The sequence below is a fragment of the Podarcis vaucheri genome (genome assembly GCF_965113315.1).
Source record: "Podarcis vaucheri genome assembly, chromosome: 10".
Lineage (NCBI taxonomy): Eukaryota > Metazoa > Chordata > Lepidosauria > Squamata > Lacertidae > Podarcis > Podarcis vaucheri.
In genome coordinates, this window is record NC_138748.1 from 29,977,898 (window position 1) to 29,994,918 (window position 17,021).

Consider the following 17,021-nt stretch of genomic DNA (forward strand, 5'->3'; position numbering starts at 1 on the left):
ATATGCACGGTGCCCCGCCCAGCTGCCCTGTAGGCAAACCCTTATTCCAAGAGACGGCGACACTTTGAAATAAGAGTAATACTAAAGTTTTCTTGCCAGGAAATCACCACCATCATATTTTATAACGGGCATGCCTTTATTTCAAATCATTCCATTGCACATGTGAAGCATCGGCTCAGATTTGGAAACTTTTACGCGGGGGCAAGAGATCAAGTGGGATGCGCATGTGGCTTCCGTCGCTGCTGCTGCTGCGAGCTTGATGGTTGGCCAGCTGGGCCAGCCGGGCGTGGAGGGCACGAAGGGTGGGTGGGTGGGGGAGGAGAACGAGAAATTACTGAATGAGATTTCTCGGTCTCTTCCAAGAGATTAAAGCGGCTAAAACCCCTTCATAAAAAAAAAAGGAGAGAGGAGCAAGCCGGCCTGGAGGGGGCGGCGAGCGCCTGCTGCGAGCCACGTGCTCGCTCCCGTTCCAGCGCGACTCCCGCGCGTCCCTCCCCGCCCTCCACGCTTGGAGGCGCTTGAATGAGCCGCACGTGGCGCTGCCCCCATTCAAGACTTGCCTCCCTGCGGACGCCCTTAATCGGGGCGAGTAATCAAGCTCCACTTCCGGGATTTAAAACAAGAGATAATCCTGGGCCGAGCTGTCCCTGTCCGCTTTCACTGGAGATGAGGGAGCGGGGGGTGGGGCGGGGGAGGGAAAAGGAGGAGGAGGAGGTGGGGCCGCCTGCCTGCCTGCCTGGGTCCCTCTCTCCGATTGTCAATGGCGAGCCCCCCTCCCCGCCCTACACTCCCCCTGGAGCGGCTTGGGGGGAGGGAAGAGATTGAGCAAGGGCAGCGCGGCTGCTCCGGCTCCCTCCTCCGCCGTAAGGCGCTTACCTCGTGGCAGATGTCGCCAGGCTCCCAGCCAGCTCGGATCCAGTCGGTGGGAGGCGAGCCGCGAGCCGCCAGACTCCGGGGAAGCCCCCTGTCCTCGGGAGTAGGGAAGCGCAGCGCAGCGCGCCCGGGTCTTTTCCCCGCCTTGCCAGGCCTGTTGGGCGCGCCGCGAGGGGAGCCTCCCTGCCTGCTCGCCGGCCCCAGGCGCCTCCCCCTGGGCTGGAGCCCGGCCAGGACTAGTCCCGCAGCTGGGATCGAACGGGCGGCGGCGGGACGGAGCGGGTCTTGCGGGGCTTCCCCGCTTTGGACGCGAAGGAGCCAGAAGCAAAACCCAAACCCCTCGCCGATTCTGCTGCTTTTCCTCTTCCCGCCCCGCTCCTCCTCCGCCCGCCTTTCCGTTTGGTTCGCTCGCCGCCTCCCGCGATCCCGATGGCGAAGATCCGGGTGTCTTACGAGTACACCGAAGCCGAGGACAAGAGCATCCGGCTGGGCTTGTTCCTTATCGCCACGGGCATCGTGTCTCTCTTCATCCTGGGCTTCTGCTGGCTCAACCCGGCCCTGCAGGACCTGCAGGGCAAAGCGGCCAACTGCACGGTGGTGTCGGTGCAGCAGGTCGGCGAGCTCTTCGAGTGCACTTTCACGTGCGGCGCCGACTGCAAGGGCACCGCGCTCTACCCCTGCCTCCAGATCTACGTCAACAACTCCGAGTCCGACGCCCGGGCGCTGCTGCACCAGGACGAGCACGAGCTGCTCGCCAACCCCAAGGTAACCCCGGAACCCTCCTCGGCAAGCGCTCCTCGCCAGCGGGAGCGCCCTCTGGGCACGTGCAGAGGGCAACCCGCTGAAATCTTGGGACCCAGGGGGAAAGGTTGGGGGGGGCGAACGGGAGTGATTTGAACAGGGGCGCGTTGGGGGTTTGAGAAAGGAAGCCCCGTTACTCGCCGGCCCGATCCGCCAGGGGATCCGCAGAAAGGTCCACAGGCGGGATTCGTGCCCTAGTCCTGGAGTTGGGCGAGTGTAAGCAGGCGCAGCCTGTTGCGCCTCCGTGCGTCCCCGGGTGTCTCCACTGGACTCTGCGGGCAACGATCGACTCTCGGAGCAAGAAAGAGGGTCAGGAGGCTCCGGGGATGTTCCGGGACTCGAGACAGCTGGCAACTCTTGAGGATTCGTCAGTGCCGGAGAAGCTTGCCAGGGATCTGTCCAACTGGCCGGGGACCCGAGTCCAGAGCGCAGCCCCGGAGCCCAGAACATCCTGTCCGTTCCATAGAATGAATCCAGGACCTCCTTCCCACTGGGCCGCCCACGCTCTAGAAGTCGCCCGCTCCAGTAGGAAGCCGGAGCTCCGGTTCTTTTCAGAGTAGCCAGAGGCGCAGCGAGCGCAGCTTTGGAAAGTTTGCGCCGTTGCCCTTTTGCGCTGGTGGGGATGTCTTTCCTCACTGCGCCTCCTTCCCGCTTTCCTGATTGTGATCGCTGCAGGAACATGTGGTATAACGGGGTTCCTGAGAGTGTGCAGAGCGCTGTTACTTACAGAGCTGTTCTGCCCTCTCATTACACCTCACGGGTAAGGAAGGTTGCCCAATACTGGCATGTTGTAGTGGTTAGAGTGCCTCAAATCCCTCTTGTGTGGCAAAGCTCACCCGGTGACCTTGGGACATCCGTTCTTTCTTAGCGCATAGCCTCCCTCACAGGGTTGTTGTTGTTGTGGGGATAAATTTCAAGGGGAGGGTACATTCGCCACCCTGGGCTCCTTAGGGTTTGAACCACAAGTGATGTTAAACAAGTGCATTGGCATTGCTTGTATCTTTTTAAAACTGTAAATAGCTGCAGGGGTGGAGTGTGTGTGTGATCGGACCTGGGACCCATGAGCATGCAGGTTTGAATCCTCCTTGCAGCACCATGGTCCTGATGCAAATTGTCCGTCCCCCCCACCTGAAGCTTCTATTTGCCACAGGAGGAATATTACTGTTGTTGTTGTTTAGTCGTTTAGTCGTGTCGGACTCTTCATGACCCCATGGACCAGAGCATGCCAGGCACTCCTGCCTTCCACTGCCTCCCGCAGTTTGGTCAAACTCATGCTGGTAGCTTCAAGAACACTGTCCAACCATCTCGTCCTCTGTCGTCCCCTTCTCCTTGTGCCCTCCATCTTTCCCAACATCAGGGTCTTTTCCAGGGAGTCTTCTCTTCTCATGAGGTGGCCGAAGTATTGAAGCCTCAGCTTCAGGATCTGTCCTTCCAGTGAGCACTCGGGGCTGATTTCCTTAAGAATGGATGTGTTTGACCTTCTTGCAGTCCATGGGACTCTCAAGAGTCTCCTCCAACACCATAATTCAAAAGCATCAATTCTTTGGCGATCAGCCTTCTTTATGGTCCAGCTCTCACTTCCATACATCACTACTGGGAAAACCATAGCTTTAACTATATGGACCTTTGTTGGCAAGGTGATGTCTCTGCTTTTTAAGGTTCTGTCTAGGTTTGTCATTGCTTTTCTCCCAAGAAGCAGACGGAAGTAGGAGTATTACTATTGCTACTTAAAACCTTGTGAAGTAAGGTGTTGGTGTTCCTATTTCACAGATCGGAAAACTGAACTGGGTGAAGTAAATTGCCCACTGTTCTCTTTGTATAGTGTGAATGTTCAAATTTTCCCCCATAAATCATTTCTGTTCTTGTTCTTTCAGCTCTTCTTGGCAGTGGATGTGCCTGCTAAGGGTTTGGTGTTAAAGTAGGCCTGGATTTGGAGGGGAATCTGGGCAGAACCTGATTTAAAAGGAAAGGAGATTTCTAATTAATTTCAGGGAAGGAGCCAAAAATTGATTGATCGTTGCCTGAGGCACTGGAATCTATTAGAAGTAGTGGAGGCAACCGTGACAGGCTTGGGCCATGTCCACTGAGATGCAGATATCTCACTTAAACGTATTTGTATCCCCCCCCCCGCCCCCAGTTGCAATAAAGGGATTAAGCTGCAAACAGAAAGTCCCCAGTTCAGATTTCATCTCTGCCCCGAGCTCCCTAGGTAGCCATTGGGGAACCACTTCCCATCTGAAATATGAGAGGTGTTTATACAGATTTACCTGGCAGGGTTTGGCGTGTAGATCACCTGCTTTACTCCCCCCCCCCTATTTTTTAATCACACACTACACAGAGGTAAGCCAAGGTTTGGCTCTTAGTGTGTCGTTTGAACCTGGGCTTGCAGTTAAACTCTCTCCTTGCTAACCACGAGCTCTAGCCAAGAACAAATCCTAACTACAATCCCATCCCTGGATGACACACTAAGCCAAACCTTGGCTTGGCTGGTGTGCTGCACTGAGTTAAAAGGACCAGGGAGGAGCAAAATGGGTGTGATCTCCTCACGGGGAGTCCGCACATTTGCACTGACCTATGGTTTGGCTTTGCTCTATGTGCAAACATGGGCAGCGTACACGAAGCACCTTGAGTACTTGAATATCCAAATGTTGGGTGGTGCTACTATTGTAATTTTTTGTTGTTGCACTTTTATCCACTTGCAGTTCAAGTAGGTAGGTTCACTTGGACTCTTTGAGTCACTGCATCCAGCTGCAAACTCCCAGCTGCTTGAACGTATACCCCAAAGGCAGCTGCAACCTGTAACAGTGGCCTGACAAAGTTTCCTATATGAGGCATATGTTTCCAAATTTCCACCTCACATTTTCTGGGGGTACACTTACAGTTGTTCTCATCAGGCCTGTAAACCCAGTGTGCAAGCTTGGGGGGGGAGAGAATTAACATGAGTTTTATATTAAAAAAAACCACACAGCAATGTGGCTCTGTTTTGTAGGAGAGACGAAGAACATCCTGCAATTTATGTGCGCTAATGAAATCCAGATAATGCCTTGAGATTCTTACTTGCACCATCTTTTTCTTTAGTAGTGGCAATTTAAAAGTGTGACTGGTTTCTTTCTTTTCCTCGGGCGGCGAAAGCTCTCTGTCCATTATTCATTGCAAAAGTTGTAGATGGCAAATGAATTGCTCTTGCTTTTTTTAAAAAAAGTATGGTGGCTAAAGCAATAAAAAGGTGGGTGGCAGAATCATGGCTACTCCTGAGGCAACCTCTAAAATAAATGGATAGCTATCTCCTCCTGTATCCACCTCAAGCATCAGATTAAATGGGCTATTGGTTTTGAAGGTACATGCTACAGTAAGCGCGTTAGATGGGCAGTGAAGGTGTGTCCACTTTCCTAGTACCGGTACTTCTGCTCTTATAAGCTAACTGGCTATTCGTCTTCACCTCTGATCTGCCTCTAAGAATTCTCAAAATGCAGGATCAGGTCCACCGGTAGGTCTTGGAAACATCCAAGGTAGTTGCTGTGATTTTTAAGAGCAGCGAAGCAGAGGCTGTCACTACTAGGAAAATAAGGACAAGATAGTGCTATCCTTTCATTCCATGCATACAGCCTGACTGGACTGACAGCTGAAACTTCCTATCAACCCTGGCATTAGGACAGTGTCCTCCACTGCACTTGGGGACAGCTGGCAAATTTAGGGTATGCAAGGCGGGGCATGCGGCATGCACAGCACCTGTACTGCAACACCATGCTCACTGGTTCCTGCTCAAACAATAGCTATAATGTAGCAATGGTAGCACCAGTATGCATCAGCTGAGTGGGCAATCTGTGCACATCTGCAATGTCTGCTGGAAGTGCGTGACCTCCTTCCTTGGTCAGGGGCCTTTCCCAACAGTGTTATCTGTGATGCGTTGCGAGAAGGCGACTAGGCAAGATGGCCAGCCAACTGTTTTGTTCTGCTCCCCAGGAAGAGATCACTGAACAAGGCAGGTTGAGTTCTTTCAGCACCAAGGAGAGCTCCTAGTGAGCAACTTTCTCCATTGAAGGCTGGAGGTGAATTGAGACCTTCTGAGTGTCTGCTGCCAATTCCACCTCTTCTGTGCGCTGCCCTTTTTGTTGAAGAACTGCAATTCTTGAAAGGCCAACCTTCTGACCCGAAGACTGATGCTTCTCCTTTGCTGCATGGTCTCTCACCTGGTGCACTTTCTGGGAGGCAGTCAGCTCCTTGGGCCCAGAGAAGTGCCTATGAGGGTCCTGGCTCTGCTTCTACAGACTCTGGTGCTGTGGGATCTGGTTTGGCAGGTGCCTGTCTGCCAGCCTCGTGTTCAGAGCTAGGAACCTGGTCCAGCTCCTCAACTGGTGGCACTGTAGTTTCTGACTCAGTGGCTTGGTCACTGCTGGTCTCTAGGGTCATGACACCAACTCATGCCAGCAACAAGCAAACATTGCCACTGCCAAGTCACCAGCTTAGGAAGATAGAAAGGGCCAAGGAAGCTCAAGAGAAATGGCTCCAGGGGCAGGGGCATGCTACTTGTCCCAGTATCTGCTGCCTGAGGTAGCTACCTCACTCTGCTTAAAGGTAGGACCTGATATGATGTAAAATAAGAAACATATTGTTCCTTGTGGTAGTTGAGCTATAAGAAAAAAACACCAAAGTCTTGACTGGGTTTGTCATCATCCCTTTTGTTTTCTCTTGTTCTTTAGCTTTGACCTTGCTGCCTGCCTGCATCTACCATCTTCCCCTCCCTTTCCTCTCCTCCTTCTTGCCCTCGTTTACTTACATCATTGCTGCGTTCCCTTGTGGCACAGACATATTTTAAGCAGGTTCAGAAAATGGAAAAACACCTATTGTGCTTAGGAACATCAGAAGCTGCTTCATTCCAAGTCAAACCATTGTTCCATCTGACTTATTGTCTATACTGATGGGAGCGACCTGCCAGCGTTGGAGAATGAACAGGGAAAGGTGTGGTGTGAGAATCTAGAAGAAAGATGCTAGTCATCTTGTGACTAGTAGCTCATGGCTTCGTCTTATTGTTTGGGTAGCTCTGGAAGAATGGCTTAGAATGGCTGTTCTCCTGCGACAACCATGTTGCACATGCATCCTCAAAGTGATACAAAGAAGATGCCCCATTATCATTTAAAAAGATGCTATGAAGTTTTGGGTGGGTTCTTTTGTCCCTTATATTTGGCTCAAATCTGAAAGTTCCTTATTTAAATGCTGGGAAGAGTGTATTGTGATTGATTGTGGTGTCTTACAACACCAAGCTGCTCATAAGCGTGATGTCCTGAATGAAAAGAAACTGCTGAGCAGAATCAAGTATGGATATAAATGGCTGTTTGGACTTTTGAGCATAAAAAGTCAAAAACTTTACAGTGGTACCTTGGGTTACATACGCTTCAGGTTACATACGCTTCAGGTTACAGACTCCGCTAACCCAGAAATAGTACCTTGGGTTAAGAACTTTGCTTCAGGATGGGAACAGAAATTGCACAGCAGCAGCGCAGTGGCAGTGGCAGACCCCATTAGCTAAAGTGGTGCTTCAGGTTAAGAACAGTTTCAGGTTAAGAACGGACCTCCGGAATGAATTAAGTTCTTAACCTGAGGTACCACTGTACAGTGCAGGGCAGAGGAGGAAAGAGAAAACCAGTTGTTCAGTGGTGCAGCAAAGCTTAGCTGTGGTTACAGGGCTGGACATACCATGAAGCAACATGAAGCTGGGCAGAAGTTTCTCGAGAGACTGCCAACTCACTTCCTTCCCCCAGTCGAGGTATCTGATTGGATACTTTGAGAAGCAGCTTGCTGGAGTAGATGGATCTTTAGTTTGACCCAGCACAGCTATTCTTATGTTGCTTGCATGTCTCTTTAAAAAAAGTGAGCTCCACTTTTTAAGCAGGGTTACCATTCTGCCTTTTTAACTTCAGGTGCAAATGGGTCTAAGATCAGCAGCAAGTTGATAGACTGGGCCAAGCTGAGGGGTGCTGGCTGGCTGAGGGCTGGGGAGTTGCTGGACATTGCTCAGCATGTGCTCTTGCCAACACACACCTGAGGGGAAGCCTGGTGAACTGAAATGGACAAAGAGATGAGAAGAAAGGGGAGAAAAAGAATTCAGTAAATAAACTGCGGAAATAAGAGAGAGCCTGAAAAACAATGGTCATTAACTGGAACTGGAGGCATCTCCAAGTGGAACAGGGAGCACAATTGAGGCTTAGTTTCCTCAGTATCTGTTGTTTCTATAGCTCCCTACTTTGATGCTTCAGACTTTATGTTCAAGACTCATGAAACTGGGTAAAGGGGACCTGCAACTAGTTGAGCTTCTCATTGCCCGTGAGTTAGTGTTTCTTGTATCGGGAGAGGGTGACTGTGTCCAACTTTCCTCACCTCACAGAGGCCTCCCATTTACCAGCAGGCTTTGAAGATGTATTTTTCTCTTGGCAGAGCTCGGCCTCTCTTGTTTTTACAGCCTGGAACATTTCAGATCATCACACCTTAGAGGAGCATATGTAGGTTTTCAGCCCATGGGCCACAACATGCCAAGGACCACATGCCATTGGTTAAGTGAGGCCGGGGGCAGAAGTTGGTGGAGCAATGCATGTAAATGTTACCTTTCTGCAGTAGGGGAGCTTTACCCACACACTTACCTGCCCCTCTCTATCCTCTACCTAGGCAAGCAAAAGGCCTTATCAGAGTTCAGAGACACATTCCAGACCAGTGTTCGAAACTAGGCAGGCGCCAGGTGCATTTTGCTACCGGCACAGGTCCAACTGTGACCGCGTGGAGATTTCTGGGTGACAGGTTGGTGACCGCAGTTTGAAGAACCTCTGCCTTAGTCCATAGTTAATACCACTTCCATTTCCCCTATGTGGGTTTCTCCTTCTTGCATACTGGGACAAGTGAGTTGCTGTAAGAACAAGCTACAGTCAAGCAATGTGGTTGAGATCACAGAATCAAACAGCTGCAGTGTTGGAACTGATCCCAAGGGCCATGTAGTCCAACCCTCTGGCTAATAGACAATATGTTGTGGCGACCGTAACCTAGGTTTAAGGTGCCATTTGGCACCTTGCTTATATATCTGAGTTTCTAACACTGTCAGATGGGTAAGAGCACTCAGAGTGCAAAGCTGGAACAGTGAGGGCTGGGGCCTGGGGCAAGGGGCCTGGGGCGGATTCTGATGACCAGATAGAGAGGCCTGGCAGGACATGTTCAGCCCCCAGGCCTGAAGTTCCCCACCATGTATGTATTTTCATCAGCCTGCCATGCTTCTGTAGAATTCTCATTCCATTGCTTGCTCGAGGATAGCTGATCTTCATTTTACATGTTGTTATTGTCTGGATTCTAGTAGAGCTGTTTTACTCCTCTGTGTGTTTCTCACTCTGTTCAGGTGCATTGTACCCTTCAAAGCCGTTGCCGCTGTGTTTTTGTTTTGTTTGTTGCTAATGAGGGTGGAGGTAGAGAATAAGAAGCATCTTTCTTGGTTGAGGGGGGGGAAACAAAGAAGGCACAATGTGGATGCAACAGAGGTTGCGTCCTTTGGTTGCATGGCAACCAAATTTTGCTTCTTTCCCAACTGGATATGCAAGATGAAGAAGGCAAGTGGGAAACCAAAGGAGAGGGGGAAATGGAGCAGCAAGGCTGGAGGGGCAGAATTGGCAAGAGTCTAGGGTAGGGGAGGGTTTTGAGGTCAAACCACCTCCAACAATGGAGGTATAAAATAGCCTCAGAGTTGGTAGTCATTATCATCCATGAACAAGCTTTCCCCCCAATCCCCCCCCCCTTAAGTTCTCAGTTCATGGGCACTCACTTGCAAATGCATTGAGTTTCTAACAACAATACAAGATTTGGGAAGCAAGTGACCCATAGATATCCCATCCAGTCCCCCCACCTCATTCTGCTTGGAATACAAAAAACCCAAACAAACATGGACAAGCTATTATTTTAATTAACTGAACATTACTAAAATGTCTATTTGTGCTACAGTGAGAATTAATGCCTTTAAACAAAATTAGAGACACCATAATATTTACTTTGGAAATAGACACCATTTCTTGGTGGAAGGTGCCTTCTGAGCATTGCTATTAATTCAAATGTGCGTGCCTTTCTGGCTGGCTGCTCTTTAGAATGGATAAAGCACTAACTCTGATTGCTTTGTGAAGTATTAGGTTTTCAGGATGGCTTCTATGATAGCTCACGGTGATCCAGGAACAGAAAAGAAAGCAATTAAAGTAGATATTTTTCCAATTTACTTGCTTTACTACAGGTGAAAGGAGTCAATGTTGCCTAATCCCACTCTAGTTGCAGGCAGAAGACACACCCACCCTTTTTAAAGGAGGCTCAAATCTGCACCACAATGTGCCCATCACCATCCATATTAGCCATGCCTACATCTGTATATAAATCTCCTTTCCAGGATCAAGAAAAATGTACAACTGACGCTCGGGTTGCGAACGTGATCCGTGCGGGATGCACGTTCGCAACCTGTGTCTGCGCATGTGCAGGTCGCGATTCGGTGCTTCTGTGCATGTGCAAAGCACAATTTAGTGCTTCTGCGCATGCGCGACCCGTTCCACATAACCCGTTCCGGTGCTTCCGGGTTTCGGCAGTCCATAACCCGAAAAAAGCAACCTGAAGTGGCTGTAACCCAAGGTATGACTGTATTCAGAATTTAAGGAACAATTAAGTAAATACTGCCTTATAATTAACAACTTGCCTGGTAGCCATTGGTGATCAGGAATCCCATGCAGGTGAGTGAGCAAGGTGGAGGGAGCAAGATGGATCTTTCCACCCAGTCCACTTGGTTTCCAGGCTAGCCGTGAAGGAAGGAAAGTCCCTTTCTTCATGACAAGCATGGAAACTGGACAGGTTGATGGAACTGGAACAGATTGCTCTGTTTCTCCTCTGCAAGTCTACTTGCTAGAAGACTACTTGGTTTGCATTTCCATGCTGGCTGGCTGGCTGCAGCAGAGGGAGGCTTTGCCCCCCCCCCCCGCCCCAAGCTAGTAACTTTTGTGGGCTTATTTAAAAGGCTGAGTAACTTGTTACCATTGATGGGATCCAGAAGGCTACATGTGGCATTGCCCTCTTTTGCCCATGTCAACATCCTTCTTAACAATTCTTCTTAAATTGTGGCGTGCAGAACTCCAGGTGGATATCAGAACAGAAAAGGTTTGTTTCCTCCATTGCCACTTGCCTTTTCCCTTCTCTGTTAGCCTCCAGCATCCCCACTCAGCACAAATGGGAAGCCTACAGGTTCCTGGTGGGCAGTAGGTGAATTATTTGACATGGGTTGCTCATATTCTCCTTTTGGGCTATTGAAGACATGTGACATAGTATTTTACTTATTTACAAAATAAAAATAAATAAATACATTTGCTTACCTGTCTTCCTTTTTGTGCATTGAACTTGAGCCACAACTCGCTGGGCTTTGTCTCAGAATCTGCTTTCGTTGCTAGGGCTAATGTACATACAGATAAAAGGTAAAGGACTCTTGGATAGTTGAGTCCAGTCAAAGGCGACTCTGGGGTTGCGGCGCTCATCTCACTTTCAGGCTGAGGGAGCCGGTGTTTGTCCACAGACAGCTTTCCGGGTCATGTGGCCAGCATGACTAAACCGCTTCTGGCGCAATGGAACACCGTGACAGAAACCAAAGCGCATGGAAACACTGTTGACCTTCCTGCCACAGCAGTACCTATTTATCTACTTGCACTGGCGTGCTTTCAAACTGCTATGTTGGTAGGAACTGGGGCAGAGCAACGGGAGCTCACTCCGTCACAGGGATTTGAACCGCCGACCTTCTGATCAGCAAGCCCAAGAGGCTCAGTGGTTTAGACCACAGCACCACCCACATCCCGCCATAATGTACATATATCGGTCCTTATATAGAGAGTGTTTCCTTCACTACCGGTCCCAACGCACCTGAGGTTGTGGATATGGCCTTTGAGGTCTGAGTATATCTGCAGGGTTGTTTTTTTTAGAAATAAGTGCTACCTAAAACAGCTTCAAAAAGGATTCAGTACAGAATAGGGCTAACCTATGAGGACACAAGAGACCCTTCTCATCGACTGCTTATTCATGTTGTGCTCTGGGGGACTCGTTGGGAGTATACAGCCAAATTTGGGAGTGCACGACTTCCCCAGACCTGAAATGGCAATTTTATTAGTGTGCTGTCTTTCAGGCTGTTCCGGTCTGTTCTATGGCCACAATAGCTTTTAATTAACTCACAGGGGTGTTGTGAGGGTTACTTATTGTTTGCACCGAAACTCCTGAAGAGTTGCTTTTTGGTGCTTAATCATCAAGCAACAAAATGTTAGGCTAAAGGAAGAAATTGAGAATAACTATGCAACCAAGATTAAAACTTTACTGAAGTTATTTATGTGTGTGTCTATTAGCTATGAGAGGCAAGAGGATTTTGGGGTGGAGTTGCGGAGAGAGAGAGAGAGAAGCAGGAGTTCAAAGAAGGAACACAGTAAAATATTGTATAATTGAGGGATATAAAAGGTGGTTGATCACCTGGAAAGTGAAAGCTAGGGACCTTCTTGTCATCCTGGTTTATGAACCCATTTCAACTTTGTTTGTCCCTGGATACAGCTGCATGCTTTTCTGCCGGAGATATTCCAATTTTCCCAATTTCTTTTCCATTCCATTTCGTTTTTTAACTGTCTCACGCCTTTCTATATTATTGTACCCAAGGCAGTTTATAACCCATAGAAATGTCAAAATATACAACCCCCAAATACATTGACATTCTAAAACAATTCAGAATACGACCAAAAAGGAACAATTAAGGAAATTCAAGGATTTGTTTTGCTTATAATATTACAAAATGATTGTCAACAAAATATCAGTGAATGATAAATAAAACAAAATCACCCCAAAGATTACAATAAATGGTAAATTAAATTAAAAGGAGCCGTGACAATATCATTAGAAATATAACATACGCAGACTGGCCTTGTCTGTTTTGTTAGCTGAGTGAGGCATTGGGAAGCTCCAAGACCTTCAGTATTAGTTGTAAAATATATATATATATCAAAAAAATTGACGGACCTCTATAGAGGACCTGTCTCTGTTGTGTTTTGTGTGCTGTTCTTTAGCTCGTTCCAAATCTCATGAAAGGAGTACTGGGCAGGGTTGCCTTTCTCAGTAAATCAAGATGACTCTTGATCTCAGGGTTGTGGGTTCAAGCCCCACATTGAGCAAAAGGTTCATGCATTGCAGGGGGCTGGACTAGATGACCCTCGTGGTCCCTTCCAACTCTTCAATCCTGTGATTCTGACATCTTTCATTGCTGTTGTTACTTTAATAATAATAATAATAATAATAATAATAATAATTTATTATTTATACCCCGCCCATCTGGCTGGGTTTCCCCAGCCACTCTGTGCTGCTTCCAAAAGAATATTAAAATACTGTGATACATCAAACATTAAAAGCTTCCCTGAACAGGGCTGCCTTCAGATGTCTTCTAAAAGTCTGGTAGTTGTTGTTCTCTTTGACATCTGGTGGGAGGGCGTTCCACAGGGAGGGCGCCACTACCGAGAAGGCCCTCTGCCTGGTTCCCTGTAGCTTGGCTTCTCGCAGTGAGGGAACCGCCAGAAGGCCCTTAGCGCTGGATCTCAGTGTCCGGGTAGAACGATGGAGGTGGAGACGCTCCTTCAGGTATACTGGACCGAGGCCGTTTAGGGCTTTAAAGGTCAGCACCAACACTTTGAATTGTGCTCGGAAACGTACTGGGAGCCAATGTAGGTGTTTCAAGACCGGTGTTATATGGTATCGGCGGCCGCTCCCAGTCACCAGTCTGGCTGCTGCGTTCTGGATTAGTTGTAGTTTCCGGGTCACCTTCAAAGGTAGCCCCACGTAGAGCGCATTGCAGTAGTCCAAGCGGGAGATAACCAGAGCATGCACCACTCTGGCGAGGCAGTCTGCAGGCAAATAGGGTCTCAGCCTGCGTACCAGATGGAGCTGGTACACAGCTGCCCTGGACACGGATTTAACCTGTGCCTCCATGGACAGCTGTGAGTCCAAAATGACTCCCAGGCTGCGCACCTGGTCCTTCAGGGGCACGGTTACCCCATTCAGGACCAGGGAATGCTCCACACCTGCCCGCCTCCTGTCCCCCAGAAACAGTACTTCTGTCTTGTCAGGATTCAATCTCAATTTTAGTGCAGCTGTCCTATGATTACACACTCACTTCTATACTTAGGGCTGCTCTGGCATTTCCAGCTTATGAAAACATTGCAGGGTATTAGGGGTTTAAGTCCCTAGCTGCATAGAACAGTTCAAGTATTTTTGTTTTTTTAACAGTCCTGAAACCCTTGTGAACCACTGTCCTTTTGATGATCTGTAGAGTTTCATTCTTTTATGCTGCAGGTGTTTTAGCACCTTGAGATAACCTAATTTTTATCTGCTTAGCAATCCCACTTTGATGTTGCACATCAAAATGAAGGAATGCAAAGGTTCCGAATTATACTAATAAGGACATATGTCAGTGTTAAAAGTTGTAAGAGACAGCCTAAGGGCAGAGGAATCCACTGTCTCTTTAAGAACATTGTTCATAGTTAAGTAAGAAATAATATAAAAGGCACCTAGTCACAATTGGGGCCCACAATTCCCATTTAACATGAGCCCCCTTGGGTTAAGGCCCAGATATAGTGCAGGTGTGGTGAAACTTTGGCCCTCCAGATGTTGCTGGACAATGGCTATGGTTGCTAGGGTTGATGGCAGTTGTTAGTTCAGCAACATCAGAAAGGCCAGGTCTTCCCATACCAGTGTCAGTAGTTGTGTGAGTTGATCCTGAAATGTACAGAAGAGTATCAAAGAGGCTCAGAAATGGACTGCAATAATTTTGTGTGTTGCTACATGAAGGGTGGTTGTGAATAGCCAAGAGTGAGTATGTCGTATGTATGAACTTGAAAATATCTTTTTAGCATGGACTACTGGGTGTTTCTAATACGCTTGCAGAAATGTTCGCCCTTTTGGTTTGCGTGTTTTTAATTAATTAGATGAGACTAAGTACATAATAGATGGTATATTTGTTTAGGTAAGTAAATTATTCAGGCATAATTTTAACTAAACAAACACTGGAAGAATTGCATAGAGGAGATACATTTTGATTATTTTACGGATCCCTAAAAAAAGCACCCAGCCATATCCAAAAGTCCTCATACGTTGCATAATCAATCTCTTTTGAACTGGGTAGTAACATATGTGGGGTGGTAAGTCAACAGGGACGTTAAAAAAACTTTTTAGTGGGATAACAATAGTGAGTTCCTACGGGTATTTTTCAAAACATTAAAAGCATAAAAGGTATCAGGATGAATCCATGTAAATCATGCATTTCCTGAACAAGAGTGTATACCAGCTAGTGGCTGCAAGAATCAAGCCATATTGATTTGCAACTAAAAAAGACCAATCTTTGGTCGGTTCAGCCCCCTACTCCACACCTTTTGTATGAGGGTTGAGGTGATTTGGTAAACACTATTTCTTTGGATTTCAAAAAAAGCTTTTGACATAATTGTGGCGTTTGCCCTCCTAGGTGTGTGGCATCATACTGGGTTCATAAGGAAAGGGTTAACTAATTGTAAAATTACTAACCAATAGGAACCCAAGGGGAGGAGTTAGAGTTAGAGTTGTTAAGAAGTCAGTCTGATGTTAGAGAAGAGAGATGGAGAGGATAAGTCTGTGGGTTGGGCTAGTCTGATGTGAGAGAGTGAGAGAATCTGTTAAGAGGAGTCAGTCAAACAGTTGAGATAATCAGTCAGAAGGTATTAGGAAGGTATAGGCCGGTAAAGAAACCAAAGCTAAGAAACTGACAAGAATAGTATCTGAGAAACCATAAACTTGTTAATACAGTGGTGCCTCGCAAGACGAAATTAATTCGTTCCGCAAGTCTCTTCGTCTTGCGGTTTTTTCGTCTTGCGATGCACGGTTTCCCATAGGAATGCATTGAAAATCAATTAATGCGTTCCTAGGGAAACCGCCTTCAGACCAGGTCCGGGGACAGTCTGTCCCCGGACCTCTTCTGAAGGCTGGGGGGGGGGACAAGGGCTTTTCTTCCCACCCCCAGCATTTAAAAAAAACCCAGGACAGCGGAGGACTTCTCCGCTGTCCGGGGCAATTTAAAAGCCCCTGGGAAGGCAGGCAGGGGGGACAAAAACTTTTGCCCCCCTGCCACCCTTCAGAAGAGGTCCTGGACCTCTTCTGAAGGCGGGCGGGGGGCGAAAGTCTTTGCTCCCCCCCGCCTGCCTTCAAAAGGTGTCCCCGCGGCGGCGGAAGGTGTCCCCTGCCCCCCGCCCGGCTTCGGAGCACCGGGAGAAGCGATCTCCCCGCAGCCCCTTGCTTCAAAAGACGTCGGGGGGCAGCGGGGAAGAAGCGCTTCGCTTCCCGCTGCCCCCGGACCTCTTTTGAAGCAAGGGGCTGCGCGGAGATAGCGATCTCCCTGCAGCCCCTTGCTGCAAAAGACGTCGGGGGGCAGCGGGGAAGAAGCGCTTCGCTTCCCGCTGCCCCCGGACCTCTTTTGAAGCAAGGGGCTGCGGGGAGATAGCGATCTCCCCGCAGCCCCTTGCTTCAAAAGAGAAGACCCGCTGTCCCCGGGGCAAGCTTCGTTTAGCAAAGCAAGCCCATAGGGAAATTCGTCTTGCGAGGCAACTCGAAAACGAAAAAACCTTTCGTTTTGTGAGTTTTTCGTCTCGCGAGGCGTTCGTCTTGCGGGGTACCACTGTACTTATAAAATAAACTTGTTTATTTGGTTCAATTTTAACAACTGTCTGGACTCAGTGTGTACCTGGATTCAGTGTGTACCTGAGAGTAACAGGTTGGTGGCAGTGGGGAAGCGAGCACAGTGGTGGCACAGGGATCAATAGACCGTTAAACGTCCGGGGACCCTGTGGTGATCGCCACAAAAGTGTCTTGCCAAGTCCCTCACCAATGACTTCTGAGGTCATGCTCACCCCAGATAATGTAGTGCCAGTTCCAGGATGGCTTACAAAAGTGAACAATCAGGATAAGGTGTGCACTTTTGTTTTGCAATGATGTGATTCTGCTCAATCAGTGCTTCTGCTGTATATTCGATATGCCAATTTTGGGCCAGCTGGAGTAGATCTCTCCATTAAAACAAAAATCCAAATCCTGTTGACGTTTTCCAGGGAATTGTTGCAGAACTTGTATCCTCTAACGTCTACAATTACTAATTACACATAATCAACACACCTTGGCTGGTTTGAGGGTCAGGGCAAAGTGGCTAAGAAAGTTCTGGCTAAGGCAGTTAAGGATTCTCGTAAGAATTGATCAGAGGAACCCATGGAAAAATTAATGAAATATAGATTAGAATACAAGATTCGCCTATTCTGGCTGACTTA

At 48.3% G+C, this 17,021-nt stretch overlaps 1 protein-coding gene across 1 annotated transcript in view; it reads left to right on the plus strand.

Moving 5' to 3' along the window:
• The first annotated feature begins 294 nt into the window (after nt 1–294).
• Nucleotides 295–17,021, plus strand: part of KCNMB4 (potassium calcium-activated channel subfamily M regulatory beta subunit 4) — a 28,993-nt gene continuing 12,266 nt past the window's right edge. The window contains exon 1 of the mRNA XM_082241151.1: nt 295–1,638. Within this exon, the coding sequence (XP_082097277.1) occupies nt 1,303–1,638 (336 nt within the window). The 5' untranslated portion in view covers nt 295–1,302. The remainder of the gene's footprint in view (nt 1,639–17,021) is intronic.